This window comes from Diplotaxodon limnothrissa, linkage group LG7, assembly GCF_057381915.1.
Source record: "Diplotaxodon limnothrissa isolate DT_005_m linkage group LG7, D_limnothrissa_male_GT1.1, whole genome shotgun sequence".
Lineage (NCBI taxonomy): Eukaryota > Metazoa > Chordata > Actinopteri > Cichliformes > Cichlidae > Diplotaxodon > Diplotaxodon limnothrissa.
This window is the reverse complement of record NC_140602.1, coordinates 53149325-53166961: the sequence shown is the minus strand read 5'-3', so window position 1 is coordinate 53166961 and position 17637 is coordinate 53149325. Positions and strand designations below refer to the sequence as shown.

The 17637-nt window shown below is 42.8% G+C and overlaps 1 protein-coding gene across 1 annotated transcript; it reads right to left on the bottom strand.

Annotated features, from left to right (window-relative positions):
• Positions 1-12487: 12487 nt before the first annotated feature.
• LOC146629218 (retrovirus-related Pol polyprotein from transposon 412) lies at positions 12488-15874 on the bottom strand. Its single transcript, XM_085357119.1, has one exon. It carries the CDS (start codon positions 15872-15874, stop codon positions 12488-12490), a length of 3387 nt encoding a protein of 1128 aa, XP_085213245.1.
• Positions 15875-17637: the final 1763 nt, after the last annotated feature.

Sequence of the window (17637 nt, the reverse complement as noted above, 5' to 3'; positions counted from 1 at the left end):
GTTTAACTACAGCCACCTTGTAGGCCTGTGGTACATAGCCGATCATTAGAGATAGGTTGATCATATTTAAGATCGAAGAATTAATTAATGGCAGGACTTCTTTGAGCAGTTTTGTAGGAATGGGGTCTAAAAGACACGTTGATGGTTTGGAGGAAGTAATTATTGAAGTTAACTCAGAAAGATCAATTAGAGAAAAAGAGTCTAACTTAACATCAATGGTACTAAGAGTAGCTGTAGATAATATTACATCTGTGGGATGATTACTGGTAATTTTTTCTCTAATGATAAAAATTTTATTTGTGAAGAAGTTCATGAAGTCATTACTAGTTAACGTTAAAGGGATTGTTGGCTCAAAAGAGCTCTGACTTTTTGTCAGCCTGGCTACAGTGCTGAAGAGAAACCTGGGGTTGTTCTTATTTTCTTCAATCAGTGATGAATAGTAAGATGTTCTGGCTTTGCGGAGGGCTTTCTTATAAAGCAGCAAACTATTTCTCCAGGCTAAATGATGATCCTCTAAATTTGTGACACGCCATTTCCTCTCCAGATTACGAGTCATCTGCTTTAGGCTACGTGTTTGAGAATTATACCACGGAGTCAAATACTTCTGATTAGAGACCTTAGTTTTCACAGGAGCTACAGTATCCAGAGTCGTACGTAGTGAGGAGGTGAAATTATTAACAAGATAATCGACCTCTGTTGGAGTAGCGTTCAGATAGCTGCTCTGCTCTATGTTGGTACAGGGCATTGAAGATGATAACAGTGGGTGGATTATATTCTTAAACTTAGTTACAGCGCTTTCAGAAAGACATCTACTTTGATAAAGTCTACTCTCCACCGCTGTGTAATCAATTATTATAAATGTAAATGTTATCAGGAAATGATCAGACATGAGAGGGTTTTCAGGAAACACTGTTAAATGTTCAGTTTCTATGCCATATGTTAAAACAAGATCTAGAGTGTGATTAAAGTGGTGGGTGGGTTCTTTTACATTTTGAGAGAAACCAATTGAGTCTAATAACAGATTAAATGCCATGTTGAGGCTGTCATTTTTAGCATCTACATGGATGTTAAAATCACCCACAATAATTATTTTATCTGAGCTCAGAACTAAATTAGATATAAAGTCTGAGAAATCAGACAGAAACTCTGTGTAAGGCCCAGGTGGACGATAGATGATAACAAGTAAGACTGGTTTCTGAGTTTTACAGCTGGGGTGGACGAGGCTAAGCATCAGGCTTTCAAATGAATTAAAAGTCTGTCTTGGTCTTTCATTAATTAATATGCTGGTGTGAAAAATTGCTGCCACACCGCCCCCTCGGCCTGTGCTTCGAGATTTCTGGTAGTTAGAATGACTCGGGGGTGTTGATTCATTTAAACTAACATAATCATCCTGCTGCAACCAGGTTTCTGTAAGGCAGAGTAAATCAATTTGTTGATCAATTATTAAGTCATGTACTAACAGAGACTTGGAGGAGAGCGACCTAATATTTAATAATCCACATTTCACTGTTTTACTCTTTGGTTCAGATGTGGATACTTTATTGTTCTTTCTTTGTAATTGTTTATGTTTAAGTTGTTTGTTGCTGGTTTTTAGTTTGTTTTTTGTCTATTTGGGAGCTGACACAGTCTCTATGGAGATGGGTTTTTGGGGGGGTAGCAGGAGGAGAGAAGCTGCAGAGAGGCGTGTAAGACTGCAACTCTGCTTCCTGGTCCCAACTCTGGATAGTCATACTTTGGGGGGTTTAATTAATTTGTCCATATTTCTAGAAATGAGAGCTGCTCCATCCAAAGTGGGATGGATGCCGTCTCTCCTAACAAGACCAGGTTTCCTCCAGAAGGTTTGCCAATTATCTATGAAGCCCACATCGTTTCTGGGACACCACTCAGACAGCCAGCAATTTAAGGAGAACATGCGGCTAAACATGTCACTCCTGGTCTGATTGGGGAGGGGACCAGAGAAAACTACAGAGTCCGACATTGTTTTGGCAAAGTTGCACACCGATTCAATATTGATTTTAGTGACCTCCGATTGGCGTAACCGGGTGTCATTACTGCCGACGTGAATTATGATCTTACTGAATTTACGTTTACCCTTAGCCAGCAGTTTTAAATTTCCTTCAATGTCGCCTGCTCTGGCCCCTGGAAGACAATTGACTATGGTTGCCGGTGTCTCTAGCTTCACATGTCTGAGAACAGAATCACCAATTACCAGAGTTTGACCCCCGGCGGGTGTGTCGCAGAGTGGGGAAAAACGGTTAGACACATGAACGGGTTGGTGGTGTACCTGGGGCTTCTGTTTAGGACTATGCTTCCTCCTCACCGTGACCCAGCCGCCCTCTTTCCCCAGCTGCTTGGGGTCTGCCGGGGAACAGCTAGCGGGGCCTACGCTATCTTCGGCTGCACCAGCTACAGGGGCCTGGCTAGCTATGGGTGAATGAAGGGTGCGAAGCCGAGTCTCCAATTCAGTAATCCTGGCCTCCAGAGCTGCAAATATGCTACATTTGTTACAGATATCATTACTGCTATAGGAGGCCGAGGAGTAACTAAACATCTGACACAATGAGCAAGAAAGTGCAGGAGGGACAGGTGAAGTAGCCATGGTGCTAACGAGTCAGCTACGAGCTAAGCTAAGCTAAGCTAGCGAAACAGTACAGAGACAGTGAGTGAATACTTTGGCTATAAATTAGGTAGTGAGTACACAGAAAGTGTGCTTCGGATGAAGCACGTGAAGATTATACTATGAAAAAGAATGTATTTAAAAGTTGTTAATTAAAAAATTGCTAAGCAAATAAGCTACTCAGAAACACCACTGTGTTTGAGCAGGAACAGGAAGTGATACTCTACCGCAGAGCGAGCGAACACCAGTTTTCAGCACAATCACACTTTCTTTCTCTCAGAAATGAAGCAAGGGATTTTAGTTGAACTACATTCTTAGAAATCTACTCATTCATAACTGTTAAAAATACCCATGATAGGTTAGCAATGATATGTGCCAGTGCCAGTATTACACAGCTTACACAATCATCACTCACTCTTAAATCACTGGAACTTCCTTATCTCAACTCTGTAAAAAAGATATTTCTCGCTACACAGCTGTTGACAGGACTTAAGATTTCAACTGTAGGATTTGACAATGTAGGAATGGGTGATGAAACAACAAGCAAAAAAAAAATGGATATTTGATTCATTGGAGATTTTATCATTTGTGAACTGGTGGTGGGGGTGAGAAGAACAAGACAGGACAAAAGACATGGTGTAGAAGAGAGCCAGAGTTTAATAATCACTAATGATTAAATGTAAAGTGATTTATAAACACAAGGAAAGCGAAAAGAGGTGAGTGAAGAAGAAATGTGTAGTGCATTATGGGAAGCCCCGTGCAGCCTAGGCCAATTACAACATAGTCTTTGCAAGTTTTATTAAAAAGGAAAGTTTTAAGTCTATTCTTAAAAGTAAAGAGGTTATCTGTCTTCGAAATCCACAGATTTGATTCCACAGAAAAGGGATCTGAAAGCTAAAGGCTCTGCCTCCTATTTTAAATACCTTAGGACCACTATTGGGGTCATGTGGTACTATAAAGTCTTTATAATCGGGCCACGACCTTGTCTTCCTGGTCAAAATGACACCAGTGTCCTCGCAGTGTTACTGGAGGCTAATGTAATAGCAACCAGAATAAATATCTGATTAGATACCAGATTTCTAAGATTTCTAAGGCTGCGTACAATGACCTGTTTTATCTGAAGTTAGAAGCAGAGGACATCCAGGCCTTTATGTTTTTACGACTTTGCTCTAGTTTAACTAATTGGTGTGTATCATTTTTTCTCATGGATAGATAAAACTGCACAGCACTGAAAATGTATGTTATACTTTATAAGAACACTGCCTAAGAGAAGCATGTATTTAAACGGTATTAGTCCCAGCACAGGACCCTGTGGAACTCCATAATTAATTTTACTGTATGAAGAGGACTTCCCATTTACATGAAGAAATTGGAGTCACAGCGAATGCTCCAATGAGGTCTAGCAGAACAGGCATAGAAATTACTTCATGGTCAGAAGCCAGATCACTGTTTACAGATAAAATGATCTTTGTTTGATGACCTGAAAAGCTTGATTGGGTAATAAGCAGTGAATAAATCAGAGATGTACCAAGGTGCCAAACTCCTAAGTAATTTATAAAACAACCAACATGTTCATGTCTTATTTTGTGTTGATTGAAGATGGGTTACTGAACCCACAATATGTGAATGATGCACATCATATAAAGCAGGTGGGTGTGTATATTTTTCAACAGGCCAAGGGGCCCATTGGGGCCCTCGGGCAGTGTGATGAAATGTTTCCAGAGAAATATTTCATCACACTTCCTGCTTTACTTGGGCTGCTTTGCACAGACGGCTTCCTGAGTGCTTGCAAGGTTGAAAACTGACAGGAAAATAAGAAAAACAGTAAGATCTGGTAGAATGTTTTATCACAGCATTGTTGCTAGGAAAGCACGCACTGGATTCACAAAAACAAACGGAGCATCTGGCTATGCCAGTCTGGCATCCATGTGTGTCCAGACTGCGGGCTGAGCTACGTGCCTTCATGGTCCATCAAGCGCTGATGTCCTTTAAAGATGCATTTCACCTTCTCCTGGTTGTTTTTGCAAAATGATGATGGAGCTTATTTTTTTGGATCTTTAAACACAGAGTATGCAAATCTACTAACTGTGCTCTGGCACTTTGCTGAACTGCGCAGCTCTCATGTCAGAGTGAACATCAACACGGCCACCTGCTCATTCTCACACGCTATCAAGGGCTGAGATAAATTCAACAGACTGAAACTGTGAGACAAGTTTGTTTGAAGTTACAACACAGCTGCTGATTTTACACGGCTGTAATATTCTGTCTGAGGTAAGGGGGAAAAAAGTTTACTTACTACCCAGCTCTCCCTTTTTAGGGTGGAATTATACAACACAACACTGTTTTGTTTTTTACTCTGTATTGCAAGCTGGTAAATTTTCTGTACTCAGAAATACTGGTGCAGGTTCAGGCAGATTATACTATGTGGTGTAAGTTTCTCTAAGCCATGGATCAGCATCAAACTCTTGTTAAAATCAAAAGAGGAGCAATAAACAAGGAACCGCATACCGTATGAGACGTGTTAAATCCAACACTGAAAGGCTCTGCAGCAGTTTATTGCTGCAAAATAGCATCATGTAGTCATAATGGTGCAGTAGGTGTTTGTTTACCCACAGCTATTTCCAACCGATAAAAAGGCAGCTGCTGCCACCAGACCAGACCACCGGGTTTCAGTTCAGGTTCCTTCCTCAGGCTGTGAGATTACCGAATTCATCAGCTGCCCTTTAACACGAAACCTTTGTGCAACCTCATGTTGCGTAATGATAACAAATGATGTTGGCTCAAATCAGTGTGAGCTGAGCTTATTCTGTTTAGTGCTACTTTACAATGGCATACATCATGAAATGCCACAAGGATTAAAGGCATACAAGGCTGCAACTAAGAAAAGGTCAGAAATAATTAAGGTTTTCATGAAGTTCATGTCGTGTTTCTACAGGTAGAATTCAAAGGCTTCATGAAAATGTGTATATGTAAGATCTTAAAATAATCCAGTGCGAGTCAAGTTTGCTGCGGAGATATTTAAAAAAGGTGTGACACCCTCGTTTGCTGTATTATTATAGAAATAATATCTGTTCAATCCTCGAAACTTTTCTTTAATGTCAAACGAAATGTTTAATAGAAAAAATAATAATAATACCAAAGCCCTGCTTAGCATTCACACACCACAACTCAACAGACAATCGTCTGGAAGCTGCTGGAAGATCTTAAAAAGCAAACTGCATACTTTTCGTGTCACCTTTCACTACTGCAGCTGCATGTGTGTGAGAATCATAAGGCTATGGCCACAGTCAGAAGCAGTGAAGAAAATGTTCTTCTTTTTCTTTTTCCCATTACTTTTTCTTGACTTTGATGGAAAACCTCGTCCAGGATGTGCAGGAAAAGTCAAAACAAAGTTTCTAAGTAAAACTGACCGTTGACGTCAACCTCCATCATTTTTGGCGTATTGAGCACTCAAAAGGTTTATCTAAGGCATTTTTAAACACTTACACAAGGATTAACATTGTTCTATTAAGTGCAGGAATATATTAGACAGGAATATACAGTTTGAAATTTGTCTTGGGGCTGTGAAAAGGCAGGTAAATGATTTACTGAATAACACAAGTGGGAGAAATTACTGGGACGTCAAGGCTTGACTGGAATGTTTGGTTCCACTAATGACATCACATCAGCTGTTGTCCATCAGTCCTGTCAGATGTTCCTAATCTTTAGGATTTACCACCCAAGTCAGTAAGGATCGTATTATTTGATCCAAAAAGCCAGCAGACCTCAAATGAGATTGCCAGTCTACCGTGTGTTCAGACTAACCCTACATCTTTTCCTTTTTTTAATATGAAGTGTGGTTCTGGTGTGTTTGGATTTTGATGACTAACACCCTCCTGGCCCTTTGTCTATTGTCTTATTTTAAAATGTTCATGTTTTTCTAATGTGTGGGAATGAACTGCATGTTTGTAAATTTGCTTGCCTCAAATTGCCCCCCGAAGAAACAAAGAATTCCGACTTGATATGAGCAGCTCCTTGTGTGATGATTTTACGTTCAATTGTAGGTAATACAACAGGTTGTGTGAATACGACTGAAGAGTGATGACTGCTTACAGGAATTATCAGTTGTCAAGGTTGCTTTGGTTCATTTACTTGGTTGTAATTTTTCATCCTGTTTGCTGGCGGGATCCATGCAGCTTTGTTTGCACAAGGATTGACTTGTCTGTTTGCACAATCTTTGTGGTCATAACTTACCATCGTCTTCCTCCTTCTTCTGGGGTGCTCTTATACTTCTATCACAGGGTAAGTCAACTATGAACATACTGCTAAATAGTTCAGTATACATCATTTAACCTTTGAGCTCTGGAGTTATTGTGCCAAGGCAAATCAGCATTATTATTATTATTATTATTATTATTATTATTATTATTATTATTATATTTTGTATGAGTTTTCATTGACTTTACATGGAAAAGAAATGGATCATCCTTGGTTTTATTTTATCTCTCCCACCCTCCACCATTGATCCGCCAAGGAAAGCAACAGAAAATAAGAACTCACAGTTGGCTTGAAAAAGTCTTTCTGAAGTTGACAGCTGACACTGCAGTAACCTTAAACTCCCTCATTCCATGTTAACTTACGCCACTTTCTGACATTACTGGATTTGTGAATTGAGTAACCAAAGTTCAAGTGAAAAGCTCCTTACAGTAAAGATCAGTATCCGCAACTAATTTCCCTTTATAAATTACTGGTCAAGCATAATTGTGCATGGTCCTCAAATTTAGGTCATAATGCCCAGACGCATCTGATTGATAAGCTTAAATATCACCTTGGATGTTTTCCCAAGCTCCACTTCTACAAGAATATCAAGTAGGCCGTACTGCATTTTGTTGTTTCCTGGCAGTTTGGAGCTGTGGTACATTCCAGGATGGAGAGACATATTTGTGTGGCCTGGGAATTGTTTTTGACTTGACTTTTTCAGACTGATTGATATTGATTAGGCAGAACAGTGACATCATTTTATACAGAGGCTTACCAAATAGCCATTTCTCGAAATTTATGCAGTTTATTCTTTTTTTTTAATTCCCAGAAACAGTATGCAAGCACAAATTCCTTTCAAAATTGTTTAAATAGTTGACCTTAAATCCCAGACCCAAAACCACTGCTGCACCATCCATGTAAACTGACCAAAAACAGAGGAACAAAAGAAGAATTCTTGCTAAAGGAGCCTGAGCTATAAATCTGTAATTTAAGCTTTGTAAATTGGTTCTCTGTAAATTGGATTTTTTATAGCTTTGTAAACAGGAAGTCAATATTCAAGCTAGAAGAGTGTCGATTTAATGGTTTACTTAAGCAAAGCATTGGCAAATTACACTCACTGACTTCATTAGGTATATCACCCTAGCCCTTTAAAGCTGGGTGTATAGTTTTTGTTACATGAGTTTTCTGAGTTTTTAAGATGCTACATCATCAGTGTGATCCCCCCCCCCAAAAAAAACTCCAAATAAATTCCACAATGCATTTGTAAGTAAGAATTTGCAAAGCAAAAAGCCTGATACAGATAATATGATAAAAATGTAAACTCATATGTCTACATTTGTTTGTTTTTTTGTCAGGAGGTTCAATAAAAACACAAGAATTTTCTGGCAATTATTTCATGCTTCAGGCTTGAAAGGGCTATTATTGGTTTGTACTTATTTTGCTTTCAGAACAAGGTGCTGGAGGCATGACAGCGTCACACACTTGTTGCAGATTTGTCAGTTGCACATCCATGATCTATTGGCTTGAGCTTATAAAGGAATGGACATGGTCAGCAGCAATACTCAGGTAGACTGCTCCATAGCAACATGCATCATTATACTAGCACAAGCCTCAATCGTTGGTACAAGACAGGATGGATCAATGTTTGTTGTCAGTGTTGTTTACTCTCAATTCTGTCCCTACCAACTGAATGTCACATCACAAACTAAGAGCACGCAATGTTTTTTGCAATCTTCTGTTGTTGAGTTTTTGTGAAACTGCAAGAACTGCAGCCTCAGTTCCCTGTTCTTTACAGGAGTGGCACCTGCAGTAGTCTTCTGCTGCCCATCTGCTTCAAGGTTTGATGCGGTGTTTATTCAGAGATGCTCTTCTGCAAACTTTGGTTGTAAATGCATGGCTATTTGCTTTCCTATGAGCTCCTATGACATCAACAAGGTATTTTCATCCAGAGGACTCTAACTCAATTTCTCTGCAAATCCTTGACATGGTTGCACAGGGAAATCCCAGCCGATCAGCAGATTATGATCTATATGTCGAAAGTCACCTAAATTGCATTTCTTCCTCATTCCAGTGACTTTACTTGTGCATGTATACATGCCTAAATATATTGCATTGCTTGCGTGTGATGTGACATTTGAGTTAACAACCGGTTAAACAGCCATATCTAATAAAGTGACCTGTGAGTGTGTTTTGCAGGCTCATTTACATTGTGAATTTTCCAAAAATATGTTTTCAAGATTTAGATCAAATCCCAATTAATCCCAATATCAAGGTTTAATACTGTTTATCAGCTAAGATGTGACCAAGTCCATATTACCTCTTTAACCTTTTCTCTGTAGCTTTTCAACAGTTCACTTTGATAGCTTTTGTAGTGCGTGTAGTTGTGTAACCCATTTAAATGCAATCATTTAGCAGCATTAATTCCACTTAATTAAAGCGCTTATATGACAATATCCATGAGCATCTGAACATGCCTAATGTGCAATAAAAAAAAGACGGTGTGCTAACGTGACATCTTCTTTCACTTCTTCCCTATGGCTATCCACCTGCTGGCCTTGCAAAGTTTGTCGTTCCCCTGGAAAACAATCACATAAATTGTTTGTGTGAGCTTTTATAAAACAGTTACATTTAAGTTACACCACCTGCAGTGGTTGCATGAATGCAATAAAGCGAAAGTAAATTGTCTGCTTATATATGATGTGGAACTCGGCATCCTGTTAACCAACAAGATGGAGTGCTCTGACATCTGTTTAACGTTGTGAAAGAGCCTTTTTCTAAACCAACTCGCCATCTTTTCCCAACCCTGACCAAGAAGTTGCCGCGGCCGAAGTTAAGACAAAAAGTAAACAGTGAATAAAGACAAAAGTTAAAAGCGTTTCCAGACACAATCTCCAGTCTCACAGTCAGAAACAGAGTTTGTTTGCACCACCGCTGCTCTTTCACACCTACCTGCTAATGCAGACTTTCTGTCAGAAGGGAAACACTTCATATGTTGTTACAGAAATGCTTAGAAATGTTTCAGGAACTAGAAACAAACATCCAAAATGACTGTTTAGTTGAGTTTAGTTATGTTGCAAACAGACAGAAGTGTGCTTTCAGTCTTCCCATCCCCACTCTTGCCACATGTTGCTACGGAGACAGATAACCACAGGTTTTGTCCGTGGACTGAATCATTTGAAGGAATGTGCTTGTTTATTAGCAAGACTAGAATGGAAAGAATTTCTCCCCAGCAGGGATTTAGGCAGATTAATTGATAAGCCAGTCTTTATAAAAAGCTACAAACATGTTAACTTAATTGTCTATTTGCATATTATTTCTCTACAAATAATTACAAGATCAATGTCCTGGGTGATAATAAATACTGCAGTGAACATTTCTGATTAAAAGTGCATTAAAATCATAGCAGAAATATATATAAAAATATTAAAATACAACCTTTTCCGCTTTCTGTCCAGTATGTAATGTACAGGGTGGTCAGGGTTACTTAATGGTGACTTCCTCTTCAGCACAGCTTCAAAAGCGTTGAGTTTGCAGCCAATTACAGAGCCCGCCTTCCTGATTAGTTTATCAAGTCTGTCAGTGTCACCAGCTCCAGTGCAGGTAACACGCTGATGGAAAATCCATCATTTTTCTGCACGCACTGAAGGATCTCAGCTTCCTAAGGAAATGGATCCCTATTCCTCATCTCCTTTTTTGTATATGTGGCGAGACGAGGTTGGGATATAAAGTAAATACTCTTCAGTTTTAAAGAACGACCACGCCACCCTGGGAATTTCACCCAGAGAATACTGGAAATGACACTAAATCACCAAAAAGGCACTTAGGTTCGCTATACTCAATCCAGAGACGAGGTTCAATAATAAACAAATTGACAATTTATTGGTAATTATTTAAAACACCGAATAAAAACATAATCATAAATATTCAAATACAAATATGCTTAAAAAGGTATTCAGAGCTGAGGCTTACCAGTGGAGGGGCAGGGATGCCACACACACACAACTAAAGAAAGAAAACACACCAAAACACAAGTGCAACACACTATCACACACTCACACTAATAAACTAGACAAGGCAGGTGTGTACACTCAAGGGATCCCACCACCAAGGCACCCTAGTCTCCTCCACGTCGGCACTCCGCATCTGAATAAAAGAAACAAAGAAAATGTTAATATATTACAACAAACTAATGTGTAGCACCGGGGGATAACCCAACTGCAGGACCACACTGGTGATCTACAGCTAGAAAAAGGGCCTCCCACCAGTGGTGTAACAGAAAATCCAAACTACAAATCAAAAAGCAATAAAACAACATACAATCTGAATAAAACTCTAAAATCTGGAGCAAACGGAATCGCCGTACTGCTCCAACTTGCCGTCCACACGACGATAAGTTAACAGTCAATCAATATGCACGCCAGCTGACTCCGATAACCGGCATGCATATGGCCGTTGTCCACGCCGACGTCCACTGTAAAAGCTGACAGCAGCAGGGAAAGAATTCTCACAACGGGAACAGACGGTAAAAGCACAGCAAGGCAAAACAGCAGCACTTCAGTTCGCGTAGCTTGGCGCAAAACTAAGGCCCACACTTCCTGCGAAACATAATAAATAATTACTATAAAAGAACAATAGAAGGCAGAGAGCGTAACAAAAGTTGATTACGTACCAAATAAGCCGGGTCACAGAACGTAAGCAGAATAGCTCAGAGGAGGCTTCTATAGCTACGACCAGCCGCGATGGGGGCTTCAGAAGAATAACCCGCAAATGATCTCCACCACACCGAGGGGAAGTCAGGTGACCAAAAAGGAGATCACAGGCAAGCGACGCAGAGACACTCAAATGGCCACTATTTATACCAGCGCCCCCTAATGGGCCAGGCTGAAAGTGGGTTAGACCGAAGGATAACATTCATCCTGCCACATTCTACCCCTCCTTCTTGCATCGTCGCCCCGACGATGAAAAGACACCCAGATTAGTCCCAAGGCCTAAAAAATGCAGAGACAGCATGTACCCTAAGCTCAGAAATAGAATCAGCAGCCCCTTGTGCCACCTCCCCTGTTGGTCTTGGGAGATGATGGATGTTTGAATGCTGGCCAGCTGTGGACCGGGTTGTTTTTCGCACCACCACATTTCTTGTATCAGAACTCGTAGAGGGAGCAGGAAGAGAGCTAGATGGAACTGGTGCTACACTCGGAGTAACTGTACAAGTGGCTGGGACATCGGAAGTTCGGTCTTCTGGCCGGAGAAACAACTCAGGGCTACTTGGAATCACTGCCACTGGGCTGTAAGATGGTGAAACATTTACTTGAGGAGCTCCTACGCTCAGGAATAACAGGTCACTGTCACTTGATGAGTCATGTCCTGGTTCTGGGGAGGATATTTCTGGGCCACGTGGGCTACTGCTTGGAGCAGGCCCTTCTGATGGTGTGGCTGCCGTTATCACAGCCTTCAACAAGGTACGATGAACATGCTTCACGCTGCTGGGATCATCTGCAGGTGCGATGGTATATACTACCCCACCTCCTTTAGGTGCCTTCAGGATTCTATATACCGCTGGTTTCCATCGATCTTGGATTTTACATCTCCCTCTTCCACTCAAATCGCGCAGGAACACCAACTGGCCGTCGTTCAATGGTGCCTCTTTCTGCGGTCGGCAGCCAATTGCAATCGTTCCTTGGCTCCTTCATGTACAACCTGTAGCCGGGCTTGATGCTCCTGAATCCACTCGTGCACATCTCCACTGATGGGGTCCGGTACTCTGCCCAACAGAAAGTCCACTGGCAACCTGGGTTCTTGCCCAAACATCAATAAAAATGGAGTTTCCCCAGTAGCCTGATGGGGAGTGGTATTATAACAGTAGAGTAACTGGGGCAAACATACATTCCAGTCTCTTTTTCTGGACACTGGCAGGGTCCGCAACAAATTGTGCAAAGTCCTATTAAAACGTTCACACTGACCATTTCCAGCCGGATGATAAGGAGTAGTGTGGGACTTCTCGATACCATAAAACCTGCAGAGCTGCTGGATCAGGGAGCTTTCAAAGTTACGACCCTGATCGGAATGGATACGCGCTGGTACACCAAACTTCGAAAACCACTCAGTCACGAGAACCTGGGCCACTGTAGCAGCACATTGGTCACGAGTGGGGACAGCCAATGTATACTTGCTGAAAACATCAGTCATCACCAAAACGTTCTCCAGCCCATTCCGGGAAGGTTCGAGCAAGGTGTAATCAATGGCCAAGATTTCATTTGGTCGAGAAGCCAACAAATGTCCCATGAAACTTTGAGCTGCTGGTTGGGTGTCTTTTGCAACTTGGCAACGTTCGCATCTCTGACACCAACGAGCTACCTCAGCAGACATACCTGGCCAATAGCACCGTGAGCGGAGAAGCGCTAGGTTCCTTTCCACACCTTGATGGCCGTGCTCCTGATGAACATGAGTCAACACCTGCTCAATTAATGCACTAGGCAGCAAAAGCTGAAGTACCACCTCGGCACCGTCAGGGCGATGAACCTGACGATACAGAACTCCTTCCCTTTCAATCAGACGATCCCATTGTCGTAGCAGCACCAGAGCAAGTGGAGCAAGCTGCTGCCGCTCCTCAAAGCTGGGTCGCTGCTTCCGTCTCCAGAACACCAAGATCTCCTTTATCACTGGGTCGACCTGTTGGAGGGCATGAAGATCAGGAGTAGTGAGATGGGGCAAAACCGTAATGGCAGCTTGTGATACCTCAGCTGGTCCCAGCCGCAAGGCTTGTTGAAGAGGTCCAGGCAAGGCTGTACCAGGAACCATGGCTTTAATCTCCTGAGGATCAGGTGGATGCTGGCGAGATAAAGCGTCTGCGTTCTTATTACTCCTTCCTGACCTGTACTTTAAGTCGAAGTCGAACGAAGCGAGCTGAGCTGCCCAGCGCTGTTCAGTAGCCCCAAGTTTAGCAGAAGACAAGTGACTAAGAGGATTGTTGTCGGTGTAAACAATACACTTATGGCCCAACAAGTACTCTCTAAATTTCTCAGTCATGGCCCACTTAAGTGCCAAAAACTCCAGCTTCATTGAGCTATAATTTAGCATATTGCGCTCAGTGGGCCTCAAACCCCGACTGGCATAGGCTATTGGCCTCACCTTACCTCCCTGCTCCTGGGAAAGCACTGCCCCTAGGCCGGCATGGCTGGCATCCACTTCTAAAATAAAAGGCAAAGAGAAATCTGCATAAGCGAGCACTGGTGCTGTTGTCAGTTTAGTCTTTAATGCCTCAAAACTGTGAGCACACTCTGCAGTCCAGTTCTCCACGACACCATGCTCTGACCTCTTCTTTGATTTTCTGCCTCCCCACTCTGCCACCAGTCTATGCAGAGGTGCCGCCAACTTGGCAAAACCCTCCACAAAACGGCGATAATAGCTGGCAAACCCAAGGAAGGAGCGTAGTTCCGAAACAGTCTTAGGAGGCTGCCAGTTAGCCACCACTTCCACCTTGCTAGGGTCCGTAGAGACACCTTGATCGGAGATGACATGGCCTAGGTAGCGAACCTCCCGCTGGAAAAAGGCACATTTGGCAAGCTTGGCTTTTAAACCTTCCTGCTGAAGCCGACCTAGCACCACATCCAGCCGCTCAAGATGTTGCGATACTGTTGATGAAAAGATTACAATGTCATCAAGATAGAGAAGCAGAGACTGGCACTGTTGATCACCGAAAAGGCGTTGCATTAGTCTCTGGAAGGTGCTAGGGGCATTACAGAGCCCAAATGGCATTCGGTTCCATTCAAATAGGCCGAAAGGAGTACAGAAGGCAGTCTTGGGCCTATCCTCTTCCGTAACTGGGACCTGATTATAGCCACTTGCTAAATCCATGGTGGAAAACCAACGGGCACCAGTCAGCGCATCTAAGGATTCTTCAATGCGCGGCAGGGGGAATGCATCTTTCCTTGTCTTGTTGTTCAGTTGCCGATAATCAACACACATGCGCGGGCTGCCATCCTTCTTCTTAACGAGCACAATGGGAGAAGCATAGGGGCTGCTACTCTCTCTAATCACCTCGGCCCCTAACAACTGGTTAATATGCTCTTTCACAACCTCGTACTCTGAAGGGGGGATGCGCCTATAATGCTGCCGCACGGGGATATCGTCTAAGACTGGAATGTCATGGGAGATCAAGTTAGTGCAACCCAAATCAGTGTCATGAGCAGAAAAGACCGAGCTGTATTTCTTAAGGAGAGACCTCACCTGTCCCTGTTCCTCTGCTGACAGTTTAGACAAATCAATCCCTTCCATCTGATCCTGCACAGTAGGAGTGGCGGTGTGAGATGCCATTGTGGCTACGTTAGGGAGTACTTCTGTCACACCAGCGGGCAAACTGACCACATGAACATCTTCCAGGGTCCCTATAACGGTCCTAGGGTAAAGCAAGACCGCCGTAGTCCCTACATTAACAACTGGTATGTATGCAGTACCTCTAACCACTCGAACCAATGCAGGGGACGCTAAAAGTCCAGCAGGCAAGTTAACATCAGTAGGTTCAAATAACACAGTGGCACCTGAATATTGCTCAGAACAGGTGGCGGCCACTACTTTCATTACACCACCCGGAATGCAACATGCTCGCTTACCCCTCACTCTCACATGGCCAGACAAATCCAGTGGGGCTCTTATACTAACGTCATGGCACTTTTGCAGCGCCTGCACAAGGGGTTTAGGGGCCTCGGTGACAAAGCCCAAACTAAACAATGCTTCACCGTGTTGCCCAAAAAGCTCGTGGTAACACTTCCGAATGACATTCATCCCCAATACACCCGGAACCGTGGAAGGTCCTGCACCTGGAGGATCTTTAACGACCAACACGCCACACTGTGGAAGAAACTTGTCACAGAGCTCTACACTTAGCTCGATATAGCCAAGGTAAGGAATGGACAACCCATTAGCCGCTTTAAGCTGCAACCAATGACAAGCTTGGAGACGCTCTTGACCCCAGGACTCAAAATGCTGGCGGAAAAAACTTTCAGTAATGGTAGAGACCATGGACCCCGTATCAACCAAACAAGGTACTTTTATACCGCCCATGTCCACATCTATATGAGGACAGGATGAAATTAATTTCGAGACTGCCTCTGGACCATTAGAAACAACCCTTGAGCCAATAGACACCCCACCCGAACTGTGGCTCGGCAATACGGAGGGTGCTAGTTTTCCGAAGCCGTATTTAAAGGAGAGTGCCTGCGATTATGCAGAGGGGCCTGCGAAGGAGGCCGGGAACGAGGAACGCGTTCCCCATCACACTCCCGAGCAACATGTCCAGGTTGCTGACAACGACGGCATATAATGGAGTCGCCCCCTCCTGAGCGAGGCATTCGATGGGGGCCCTGCAATCGAGCAATGCTCTGAGTGAGCTGATTAAGTTGCTCCTGCTGGCGCTTTAACAATTCCTTCATCTCGCTCATCTCAGACAAATGGGTAGACTGAGCTATTCCTGAGGGACCGCTATGGACCCCATACTGAATGCCATAAACAGAAGGGACAGAACTGCTTCTATGCCTAACGCCACTAGGCAACCCTTCACGTTCCCACCTAATAGCTTCCCCTCTAATCTCCAGCAATGTCAGTGTGGGCTGCCTCCTTACTAACTGCTTTAACTCCCGCCGCAAGGTACTATCTAAGACCTGTTCAACAAATTGATCTCTTAATAAAACGTCAGCATTGGGCATGCCATTGGGGGCACTCGATTTAACTTTCTCCATAAGACCCAAGAGAGCGAGGGAAAACTCTTGCAGTGTCTCACTTTCCTGCTGTTTTCTAGAGAAGAAAGCTTCCTGCAATGCTACATAGGATTCTGAACAGCCATAAAGTTCTTGCAATATAGTAATTATCTTAGCAGGATCAGTCCTCTCTGCACTAGAGCGATATTTAATCTCCTCACGTGCTTCTCCTTCTAGGTGGTCAAACAGGAAAAATGCTTTATCAGCCAAAGACAAATGACGTGCTCTAGCACAACCTTCTAATTCCTCCAACCATTCATTCAACCCTATACCTGATTTTCCTCTAAACATAGGGCATTTTCTGTCACGGGGCACAAAAACTAGTCTCTCTGCTACAGAGACACCAGCCGTTGGGGGGTTCACAGATGATGCAGTTGAAGTAGAAGGTGTAGCACTAGTACCTGACCCAACAGCCCTCTCCTGACGCAGCCTCTCGTTGTCTGCTTTCAGCTGCGCGATCAAGTCCCTGAGTTCCTGTAACTCTTCCTCCATCTCTGTAACACAGCTGTGAAATCCCACACCAAAGTAGCTGCTGCTTTGCCTTTATTCTGTACAAAATAATATAAAAAAACAATTTACGTTACACCAAACAAAAAAAGAAGAACACACGTCTCTGTTTTAAAGAGTATATCCTGTCGACAACGCCAAGTTTGTGGCGAGACGAGGTTGGGATATAAAGTAAATACTCTTCAGTTTTAAAGAACGACAACGCCACCCTGGGAATTTCACCCAGAGAATACTGGAAATGACACTAAATCACCAAAAAGGCACTTAGGTTCGCTATACTCAATCCAGAGACGAGGTTCAATAATAAACAAATTGACAATTTATTGGTAATTATTTAAAACACCGAATAAAAACATAATCATAAATATTCAAATACAAATATGCTTAAAAAGGTATTCAGAGCTGAGGCTTACCAGTGGAGGGGCAGGGATGCCACACACACAACTAAAGAAAGAAAACACACCAAAACACAAGTGCAACACACTATCACACACTCACACTAATAAACTAGACAAGGCAGGT